A 12,378-nucleotide genomic window follows, 5' to 3' on the forward strand; every position below is an offset into this window, starting at 1 on the left:
GGATTTGAACCCAGGTACTCCTGACTCCAGGGCCAGTGCTTTATTCATTGTGCCACCTGGCCACCCCAAAACTACTCTTCTGATAGCATGTTCTGGGTCCATTAGGAAGGAAAGAACACAACACGTCAAGTGGAAAACAGGATATGATAACTAAAGGGACAGATTATAAGTTATTGGGCCCTCCAATTTTTAAAACAAACAAATAATAAATTTTTAAATTCTAAGGTAGGGTAACTAAAAATTAAACTGAAACTCATCTACTTCCATGGTGATAAAGGAGTCATTTAGGCACTTACTATATTTTGGTTTCAGCGAACCAAGATGACATTCAGTAAAATATGAAATTTGTTCATGAAATGTGAACCTCTCTATAACAAACCCATACACTACTCACTAATTCTCTCTTTCCCTTAGTCTAGAATCCATCATTAAATTCCCTTCCAATCTTTCCAACCTTGAGAAAAGACAATGGAAAGCTTTCTTAGGTCTTTCTACCAACATCTAGGTATAAAACTGGCTTTTCTTCTTTCTAACCTTCAACTTCTTTTTAAATATTTATTTAAAAGTATCAGTGTTGCTATGCAAAGGCAATTTACAGATGAAGAGAACAAAGCGATCCACAGTCATGAAAAATTGCTCTAAATCATTAATTATTAAAGAAATGCAAATTAAAGCATCTCTGAGGTACCACTTCACACCTCTCAGACTGGCCAATATGACCAAAAAGGACAATGATCAATGTTGGAAGGGTTGTGGGAAATCTACGAAACTAATACATTGTTGGTGGAGTTGTGAACTCATTCAACCTTTCTGGAGAACAGTCGGGAACTACACCCAAAGGGCAACAAAAATGTGCATACCCTTTGATCCAACAATACCACTACTGGGTATATATCCTGAAGAGATGATGAAAAAGGGTAAAAACATCATCACTTGTACAAAAATATTTGTAGCAGCACTGTTTGTGGTGGCAAAGAATTGGAAATCAAGTAAATGTCCTTCAATTGGGGAATGGCTTAGCAAACTGTGGTATATGTATGTCATAGAATACTATTGTTCTATTAGAAACCAGGAGGAACGGGAATTCAGGGAAGCCTGGAGGATCTGCATGAACTGATGGTGAACCAGATAAGCAGAACCAGAAAAACACTGTACACCCTAACAGCAACATGGGGATGATCAACCTTGAAGGACTTGCTCATTCCATCAGTGCAACAATCAGGAACAATTTTGGGCTGTCTGAGACAGAGAATACCATCTGTATCCAGAGAAAGAACTGTGGAGTTTGAACAAAGACCAAGGTCTATTACCTTTAATTTAGAAAAAAAAAATACAACTGATATCTTATTGTCTGATCTTGCTATTTCTTATACTTTGTTTCTTCCTTAATGATATGATATTCCTCTCATCACATTCAATTTGTATCAATGTACATCATAGAAACAATGTAAAGACTGGCAAATTGCCTTCTGTGGAGGGGTGGGGAAAAATTGTAAAACAAAATAATTGTAAATCAAAAAAATTGTAAAACAAAATTGTAAAACAAAATAAACAATTCTCTAAGACTATACAGAACAATCAATGCAGGTGTGCATCCGCAGAGGAAGACTTTAACCAGGAGCTGCTTATTCTGATATAAACAAAGGAATTGTCAAAAGCTGAAATAAGCTTATGAAAATACCAGATTTTTAGAATCTTTTTTGAAATCTTGGATCGTAGATGGCAAACAAGAAATCATCCAAACCAACTCCCTAATTTTAAAGATAAGGTTGCTGAAGACCAGATAGACTGAACTGCTTGCCTATATAACAGTGGCAAAACTAAATGTCAAACTCATTCTATATGCATTCACTATTTTTCCCAAGTTGCCAGGATATGCTCATTTTCCATTGGTATTGTAGCAAAGTCAAGAGAAGCATAGGAAGGCAATAGATTATGATGAGCTGACCCAGTGTGAAAAAATTATGAGAAAAAAACAATCAGGAAGAAAAGTAGGACTGCATTTCACTAATCTGTACCACTGGAATAGTTGCTTTGAATGTTGAAATGTTAAAAGATGTTTACACTACTACACAAATATCTAATATGACAAGCTACAAATTCTGTCCTTAAACTTCCAAATGATGAAAAGAATTTTACAATGGAATTATTATACTACTGCTAGTACCAAAAAATTAGATATCTAGTACCAACACCCTTTAATTTGGAACTTCATGTCCTCAAAGGTCTAATATTCTGATATTTGAGTTTGTCATTAAAAAGGTCAAGATTAACTCATCAAGTCACAGACAAAAACACAAATTAATTAAAAGTCAAATCAGGTTATTAAGGATAAGCTGATTTAGGGAAATAAAGGGATATGACTCAAAAAAAAAGTTGTTTCAGATATCACAGCTGTGAACCCTGAAAGCAGGAACAGTATAACTTTGAATGTATTTGTTACATACCTGATATTTAAGCCTGTTGTCTGGTCCAATCTTTCCCAGCTTTTCAGCTTTTCTAGCAGTTTCTAAAAAGTCAAAGAAATCATAATAAATAAAACCTGTTTTCTTCCATCTCAAATTCCAGGAACACTCTCCCTTAAAATATAAAATCTTTTGCAGTTCCATGATTGGGCATGATGGCAATGGAATCACAATGACATCCTGGACCAGATTCAACTGCTCCTTGAATTTATGGATTGGATATGATAGGAAATGAAATAATCTCCTATCTCTTCAAGAAAATGTAAACATTATAAGGAAGATTTCTGAAAACAATTAGTCATTTTTCCCAACTGTTGTAATTCCAATGCATATTTCCCTGATTTTTTCTTGTCTAATCATATAACTGAAAATATACATTCCAAAAAGCAAAAGAAAAATGTGAAACAGTCTTAGAACCTTACTGCAAACCATGAACCAAACAATGAACCCAAAAATCATAAGCAATGGCTATCCCACTAGAGGCAGCATAGTATAGCAAAGAAAGAACGAGCTTCAAGGACAAGATGATGAAGATTCAAGGCCTATCTAGATATATTCCAGACTGTGTGATTCTGGACCAATCCTTTCACCTCTAAATTCCCCTGAAAACTCTCTCTGTAGGTTGCCAAGAAGTTCCTATCCAGTAGTTCTATCAAGTGATGAAATCATAAGCATGCCTTCCCACAACCTCCTCTCAATTCATCCAAAAAGAAAACTCAGCCCAACCAGTTTCTTTCTCTCGTGAGTTGAGGAATACACTGTATGATTAAAATCCCTAGGCCCAAAAGAAAAGATAATAGATAGTTTCTTCTCATTACTGAAAGAAGATACAATCTCAAAGCTGCAAAGACAGAGTATTGGAATGATTTCAACATCTTGCTGGAGACTGAGATTTTTAACAATCAAACTAAAAACAAAGATCAAGAAGGTGGATCAATTCCTCAGTTACTTAGCACACACCATTCAGTTGCGTTTAAACCTCAAGAAATTTTATATAACTAAATATAAATGAATATTCTAAACAGAATGAAACATTATCAAAGAGGAATGAAAAGAAAAAAACTGGAACTGAAGCAGAATAGGTTCTAGTCGCTTTCTCTCTCATTACATCTTTAGGTAATAAAGAAAAATTATAAAAAAAAAAACACACTCCTTGAAAGAGATATAAAAGGACATGTCCAATTCAACTTTACTGAGATGGGAAGCCCACAGGTGTTGGATATAGTACCTATTTTTCTGATGAGTTGTTCAGTTTTTCCTTTTTTCCTTTTTGTTTTTAAAAAAACAACTACTTGTTAGATGGAATGGCTGTATGGGAGGGTCATCTGGGACAGATAATGGAGAATACCATGAGGATATAAAAAACAAAAGACATTATTAATAAAACTTAAAAAGAGTTTCATGAACCAAATGGGAAAATAAAAAAAAGGATGAAAAAATGTCTTTCATAAAAATTTTGCTCTGTAGTTGTATGGAAAGCTAAATAAATTCATCCATGAGTAGCTCTTTTACTGACATATACTAAAAATGTATACAATAATAAAGGTTTCTTCAAATTTTTGTTTTGTTTTTAGTTTTAGTTTTTTTTTTTTTGCAAGGCAATAGAGTTAAGTGGTTTGCCCAAGGCCACATAGCTAGGTAATTAATAAGTCTGAGCAACTCAGCAGGGCAGCTAGGTGGCGCAGTGGATAAAGTAAAGGCCCTGGAGTCAGGAGTACCTGGGTTCAAATCCGACCTCAGAAATTGGAAATATCTTGCATTGTAGTATTCTCACTACTAAAAGACACATTACACTAAAAATCAGAGTTTAAGGGGGGAACAAAAGGAAATATCTAGTTTGAATAAACAAATCAAACCATGCTTTAAGCCCGAAGGTCCTTTACAAAAGCTAACATAGGTAGGTCAGGAATATTCACTGGACCACAGGCACCTGAAGGATAGATCTTCTCTATGGTGGCGCCATGAGCTCCACTGGGACTGGCTACAATCTATCAGCTTCAACTTTCTCTCCTAATGGAGGAGTTTTTCAAGTTGAATATGTTATGAAAGCAATGGAAAACAGCAGTACAACTATTATTGCTATCAGACATAAAGATAGTATGCCATCGTTAGTGTAGAAAAATTAGTCCTCTCTAAACTTTATGAAGAAGGTTCTAACAATGCCTCTTTATTGTCAGCCAACACCTTTATGTCAAAGAATTGGAAATTGAGTGAATGTCCATCAACTGGGGAATGGCTTAACAAACTGTACTATATGTATGCCATGGAAGACTACTGTTCTTTTAGAAACCAGGGAGGGTGGAAATTCAGAAGCCTGGAAGGATTTACATTGATTGATACTGAGTGAGATGAACAGAACTAGGAAAACATTGTACACCCTAACAGCAGCATAGGGATGATGATCAACCTTAATGGACTTGCTCATTCCATCAGTGCAACAATCAGGGACAATTTTGGGGGTATCTTCGATGGGAAATACCATCTGTATCCAGAGAAAGAATTGTGGAGTTTAAACAATGATCAAAGACCATTACCTTTAATTTTTAAAAAAAGGTACCTTATTATGCAATTTGGCTATGTCTTATATTTTATTTTTTTCCTTAAGGATATGATTTCTCCCCCCAACACATTCAATTTGGATCAATGTATAGCATGAAAATAATGTAAGACCTTCTTCTGTGGGGAGAGGGAAGCAAAATTGGGGGGGGGGGGGGAAGACTGTAAAATTCAAAAATAAATAAATAAACTTTTAAAAAAATCAACACCCTGGAAAGGAAGTAGTAGATCTTGTAGCAGAAACTCATTCTTTAACAGACATAGCTATAGAAGAAGCTTCCAACTTCACATCTAACTATAGCTATATTATTCCACTAAAGCACCCTGGATGAAGAGTAGCCAAATATGTTTATGCCTCTTAGTTGTAATTTCATATGAGGGCCTTACAGTGCAAATAATGGAGCACAACTCTATGTGACTGCTCCATCAGGTGCTTCATATGATTATTAGGGACAGGCTATTGATAAAGCCAGGCAGCAAAATAGAAACAAAGAATCTTCAGATGAAAGAAATGACATGTCATGATGCTGTTAAAGGAGTTGCAAGAAATAATTTATTTAGTACATGATGAAGTTAAGAAAAGTTTTTAAACTTTAGGTTGGAGGAGTAACCAAAGGAAGGTATGAAGTTATTCTAAAAGATGTAAAAAAAGAAGCAGAAAAATATGCCAAGGAATCTTTGAAAGATGATGAATCAAATGATGATAATATATGATGAAGAGTGTCACAAAACTTTTTTTTTTTTAGTTTTTGCAAGGCAATGGGGTTAAGTGATTTGCCCAAGATCACACAGCTAGGTAATTATTAAGTGCCTGAAGCCATATTTGAACTCAGGTCCCTCCTGACTCTACCCACTGAACCACCTAGCCTCCCCTTACAAAAAACTTTTCAAAGAAATATTTTATATCTGAGGCAGGTGGGTGATGCAGTGGTTAGAGAACCAGCCCTGGAGTCAGAAGGACTGAGTTCAAATCCAGAAAAGAAAAGAAATATTTTAGACATAATCTATGTGGAAATAGTGTTCTGTGCATTATTAGCAAAGTGACAGATTAGTAATTTGATAAAAATTCATCTTGTTAACAAAAATAGATCCTCACCTCCTTCTCCAATTCCAAGGCCACCATATCTTCCTGTAGCTTCTCATGACGTTCCAGTTTTCTTTTAAGTCCTTCTACTTCTTCTTTCAACAAACCATTGTTCTCTTTCATTTCTCTGGTGGCAGTAGAGAAAGAACATACAACCATTTATAAAGCAATTAATCCTTTGTCCTGAGGTGGTTCTTGGGTTTAATTTGCAAATGCATAATATCCACCAAACCAAAGGAGGACATTTGGTCTTATCCTGCTCTATTAAACTAACACTGCCAATCAAATTTTGCTATTCTAGGAGAATCTGATTACTTTCATATTATTCAAAGTTTGTTTCTTTCAAATATATTCCTAGAGGATGTAGCCAAGGTGTCAGAGTATTGGCAGGGATTTGCCTGAGCTCTCCCAAATTCCCCTTCAAAAAAAGTTTAAAATAATGCTTCAAAACAAACTGTGAAGCAACAGAAATAAATATACTCCTAGCTACTATGTATTTAAAAGAAATGCTGGGAGAACTAGAAAGTTAGTTTGAAAAATAGATAGTCATTATCTTTCATATCTCCTATGACAATAACATTGAAATATATTATCCATAATTATAAATAAGGGAAAAATTTATAACCTGACAAAGAAAATGAAAGTTCACAGAAAACAAAAGTAGACATTGTTGATAATAAAATAAGTTTTAAAAACATTTTGCACAAAAAAAATTAGTGTAGCTAGAATAAGAATATTTGAATGGTGAAAAGAAATCACAACATTTAATAGCCTTATTAAAAATCAAATATCAAAAATCTATAGGAAGCCAATATAGATTTTTATATTCAGAAACAATTCCCCAATAGGAAAGTGGCCAAAGGGCATGAACAAAAAAAAGTCAAAAAAAATTAAAAAATAAAAATAAATGCTTTTTAAAAATTTTTTAAATCACTAAAAGTCAGGGAAATGCACATTAAAATAATCCTATTGGATGACCTGGATTCAAATCCAAGTTCTGTCTCTTACCTTATTTCTGACCTTATTACTTCTTAAGAATCTTCTGGGCAAATTACTAAGTCTCTATAGACCTCAGTATCCTCAATTACAAAATGAACCAGATGTCCTCTAAATGTCCTTTAAATCTAGATAGATCCTATGACTCATCTCACACTCAAAAATAGTAAAAATTATAATACTATGGGAAAGTTCATTGATAGAGGGGTTAGAGTCATACCAATTCACTGATTAGGGAATTGTTTCAACTACTCAGGAAAACAATTTGGAATTATGCAATAACATTCAATTATTTCTATCTACCAAAAAATCCCATTTCTGGAGCTATATCCCAAATAAATTACTGACAAAAAAGGTTATTAGCATCAATATTCATGGTAATATAAAGTTTACCCAGAGACTAGGAAATAGTTGAATAAAAGATGTCATGGGGGCAGCTAGGTGTCACAGTGGATAGAGCACCAGTTCTGGAATCAGGAGGCCCTGAGTTCAAGTCCAACCTCAGACACTTAATTACCTAGCTATTTGATCTTGGGCAAATCACTTTAACTAAAAAAAAAAAAAAAAAAAAAGATGTTATGTAAATGTAATAGAAAAAAGAGAAACACTTGTATGAACTGAAACAGAGTGAAAAGCAATATAATACAAAAATGAAAGCAATGTAAATAAAAAAACATGATTTCCTCTAATAGAGTGCCACTTTACTATGTCCTTGGTCTTCTTTGGTTCTTCTTTTATCATTACTTGGATGAAAGAATAGATTTTAATTGAACAATCATGCATTAAGCACCTACCAGCTACAAGGCATCACAAGAGGTACAAAAACAAAACCAAACAACTCCTGGACTCCAGGAGCTTACATCTACTAGAGAAGACGCAACTATGTAGACATACAGATAAGAAATGACAAGCACTGACAAATGAAGAAGGCAGAACCAGAGGGTTCACATAGGTGAATGCACCAAGACTGGACTAGAAGGTCACAAGCTATTCTAAGAGGTGAAGCTGAGGCTGATGAGGACCATTCAGATATGGGAGTCAGCATGCATGAAGGCAAAAAAAAAAAAAAAAAAAAAAAAGTTCAGGGAATTGCAAATAAGCCATTTGGGTTAGAATGCAGAGAAGAAGGAAAATATATGAAATGAATTATGAAAATAGACTACAAAATATTTCTAATGTCAGAATTAGATGTTTCTATTTTATCTAAGAGTAGGACAGTGAGATGCCTTAGGAAGATGATTTTTGCAGTAGTGAAGATGAATTAAAGAGGAAAGAAAATAGAAGAAAAGAGAACACATTAATTCAGTTCAATAACCATTGAAGTGTCTATCATACATAAAGTACAATTAGAAGATATCCGCAATAGTTCAGGGGAGCATGTTTCAGGGCCTGAACTAAGGTGTAGAAAGGTGAACAGAGAAAGGGAAACAGAAGATGCCATGAAGACATATAATAGACTTGACAACTGATTAGATATGGATGATGAGAAAGAGGGAAAAATTAAGGAGGACCCTAAAATTTGGCCTGGGGGAGGAAAAAAGTCTTATGGAGGACATGACAATTATCTTCAAGTATGTGAAGGCTTATAATGTGGAAGAAATTATCCTAGTTTCTCTTGACCCAAGGGAACAGAATTAGTAACAAAGAATAGGATATTAAGAGAGGCAGATTTCAGTTCCCAATGACTAGAGCTGTCTAAGTGGGATATTACCTGAGGAGGTAATGAGTTTCTTTGTCAGGAAATCTTCAAGTAGAGACCACACTTAAAAGTTTATCTAGGGTGCTGAAGATCTCTTAATCTAATATGGTTAAGTCTAGGTGATCTCTGAGAATCTAGGAAATTTAAACAATGATTTGAAAAAACAAAAGGTTCCAGTTTCTGCCAACATTACTTTTTTTTCCTTCTCCCATTACCTCAGATAAACATTTTCCTCCCTTAGTTGCTTCACTTCCCTCTCCATCTTTGGGAATCGAACAAGTTCTGACTTCATGTTCTTCACAATGGCAGCATCCTGCTCCTGCAGAGACAACTTCTGCTCCAGTTCCTATAAGACCAGAGATACAAAAGAGATGGAAAAAGGGAGCCTTGAACTTTAGCAAACTCTGATTTCAATTCCACAGAAATTTGCTGTAATTCATAAAAATCACATAGTGCTACTGACTCATGATCAGGATGGAAATTTTGACTCATTTTTTAAATAATGGGGAGGTATATATATATATATATATATATATATATATATATATACACATATTGATGCAGCTACAGACACTTAATCCACTTATTATTCCCAAATGCCCTCATAGGATTAGAGGTATAATATGTGATCATTAGTGAAACAAAGCTAACTAGTCCATCAAAGAGTAAATCTACAAATTTGACCTCATTAGCCAAATTAGCTTCATTAGCCAGATCTTTATCACAGTGGCCACAGACTCAAAATTCATACATTCCACAAAATTAAAACTCATCCATTTTATTTCTCTTTTAAAGCACATGTTAATTGATTACATATTTGTCTGCTCAAAAATCTACTTAATATATCTAAGGGAACTGCAATGAACTTAATGTCAGGGACCATAGGTTTGAGATGGCCCAGTCTAACACAGAACTAACTTAAAGAGCATCCACACTATCCCATTATCAAACATACTTCTGAATGGTCCTTCAGAAATACCAGATCTACCATTTGTAGTATCTACAAAACAAAAGCACCTTCACCTAAGGGACAAGGAAACTGATATGTTACTCACTTTGATTTTCTTTTCACTTTCAGCTATAAGACACTGATTTGCTTGGAGTTCCAGGACTCTCTGGCTGGCTTCCTGCCATTTTCTGTTGCATAGAAAAGAGAGTTATCATATAAATATATGGAGGCATTTCACAAATTAAGCATTATTCCAAATATCAGAGTCCATTTAATTGAGGAGTATTAATAAGATTTATATGATTCTGGCAGAGAGAAGACTAAGAGCATGCAAGGTAAGCAACAGTTACCTTGGTATAAGAATAATTTGTAATATTTTATAAATGTTCATTATTAATGCCAAAAATTTTACTTATGGCATGTTATTACTTAATATGTATATTTAACAATGATTACTCAAGCCATAGCTGGACAATAAGAAATCTTCGAAACAACAAATCAATGAAAGGAAATGGTCTTTATCAATAGTTATCTGAAGGTATCAAATGCCACATCTTCTGAGCAATAGGCTAAACTCAGTCCAAAAATTCAGACTTGGAATGAGAATGTAATGAAATACAACTCATGGACCACAACATAGAATAAAAATATCAAGCTATAATAAAGGGTACAATAATTTTAGATGTTATTTCTCCAATCTTCATATGTGTCAGGGAAGCAACACAAAACAACAACCCTCAGAACAGTAGAAATTCCACCAAACAGACCTCAGAAATACCACTTCCCAAAGGGTGAGAATTTTATTCTTTCACAACAACCAAATCCCAAGGATAGCTTCCTTGCCTTCTTAAAGGAAAAGCAATCCATACTACAAAAAAGAATACTGATCCTACCACATGCCATTTGTGGAAAAGTCCCAGAAGTCTTCCAGTAAACTTTCCAACACTTAATTGACCTTAAAACAACTTTAACCTTAAGAAGAAACTTTAAAAAAAAATAGTCCAATAAGTGAAGAGCTTAAAACAAATACACACACAGAACAGATACAAAAGACTCACTTGAAGTTCGAAGTTTACTCTCTCTCTCTCTCTCTCTCTCTCTCTCTCTCTCTCTATCTATCTATCTCTCAGATCTAGGTGAAGATGGCCAAACCTATTCAATGACCACCATCTCCCCTCAGGTCCTTTGGAAACAGCCCAGAATTCTAGATCCAAGAGTCTTGAGAATAGTAATGCTTCCAGTGCCCTCAGTCATTATTCTGGGAAGCAACCCCTGTGCAAAGAAAATTCTTGCCACCGAACTCTTTGATAATATCAAACGGTTCAGCAAAAAAATGTGTCAGGATTTTATTAGTGGAAATGACATTTGAGAAAAGTCATTACCATCTGCTTGCTGTGACACCCCAAGGAACATGAGACCTTTCCATCTGACTTGTGGTTGAAACCTTTTGTGGTATCTTCTCCTTTAAAATATGATCTGTTTTATCTATAATCATATGAAAAATCGTTCTAAATCATTACTGATTACAGAAATGCAAATTAAAGCTTCTCTGAGGTAACACCTCACTCCTCTCAGATTGGCCAATATTGGGGGCAACTAGGTGGCACAATGGATAGAGTACCAGCCCTAGAGTCAGGAGAACTTCAGCTCAAATCCGGCCTTATGCACTTAATAATTGCCTAGCTGTGTGACTTGGGCAATTCACTTAACCCCATTGCCTTGCAAAAACAAACAAAAAAGATTAGCCAAAAAAGCTTGAAGAATGTGGGAAATCTGGGTCACTAACATATTGTTGGTAGAGCTATAAACTGATCCAAGCTTTCTGGGGAGCAATTTGGAATTATATCCAAAGGGCAATGAAAACATGCATACTTACTGGGTCTATACCCTGAAGAGATCGTGAAAAAGGGTAAAAACAACACTTATACAAAGATATTTATAGGAGCTCTGTTTGTGGTGGCAAAGAAATGGAAATCGAGGGGATGTCCATCAACTGGAACAGCTGAACAAATTGTGGTATATGAATTGATGGAACATTATTGTTCAATTAGAAATCAGGAGGGATGGGATTTCAGTGAAGCTGGAAAGACTTGTATGAAATGACGCTGGGTGAGATGAGAAGAACCAGAGCATTGTTCACCCTAACAGCAATATGAGAGATGATCAACCTTGATGGACTTACTCCATCAGTGCAATGATAAGGGACAATTTTAGGGAATCTGTGATGGATAAAATACCATCTGTATCTAGAGAAGGAACTTTGGAGTTTAAAAAAAGATCAAAGATCATTATCTTCAATTTTTAAAAAGTTGTCTTACATAATACATAATTTTGTTATCTCTAATATTTTCTTTCTTCCTTAAGGATATGTTTTTTTCTCTCAACACATTCAATTTTGAACTATGCATATCATAGAAACAAATGTAAAGACTACATCAGATTGTCTTCTTTTGAAGGAAGGAGGGAGGGGGGACAATCTGTAAAATTCAAAACTTTGCAAAAAAATGATTGGTAGAATTTCCTATTGTATATAACTGGAAAACAAATAAAATATTTATTAATTTTTTTAAAAATATGAGCTGTTTGAAAGGAACAAGTCATACTTTTCTATCTTTGTTCTCAGCAGAGT

General features: G+C 34.7%; 1 protein-coding gene and 1 pseudogene across 1 annotated transcript in view; one reads left to right on the top strand and one right to left on the bottom strand.

The window, feature by feature from the left end:
• MAD1L1 (mitotic arrest deficient 1 like 1) overlaps positions 1 to 12,378 on the bottom strand; it is an 894,370-nt gene that overhangs the window by 841,581 nt on the left and 40,411 nt on the right. The window contains exons 6-9 of the mRNA XM_074208800.1: positions 9,856 to 9,937; positions 9,016 to 9,146; positions 6,118 to 6,232; positions 2,448 to 2,509 (exon numbers count right to left, since the gene is read on the bottom strand). Of these exons, the coding sequence (XP_074064901.1) occupies positions 2,448 to 2,509; positions 6,118 to 6,232; positions 9,016 to 9,146; positions 9,856 to 9,937 (390 nt within the window). The remainder of the gene's footprint in view (positions 1 to 2,447; positions 2,510 to 6,117; positions 6,233 to 9,015; positions 9,147 to 9,855; positions 9,938 to 12,378) is intronic.
• On the top strand, positions 4,427 to 5,735 carry LOC141503542 (proteasome subunit alpha type-3-like; annotated as a pseudogene).

The sequence above is a fragment of the Macrotis lagotis genome, chromosome X, assembly GCF_037893015.1.
Source record: "Macrotis lagotis isolate mMagLag1 chromosome X, bilby.v1.9.chrom.fasta, whole genome shotgun sequence".
NCBI lineage: Eukaryota > Metazoa > Chordata > Mammalia > Peramelemorphia > Peramelidae > Macrotis > Macrotis lagotis.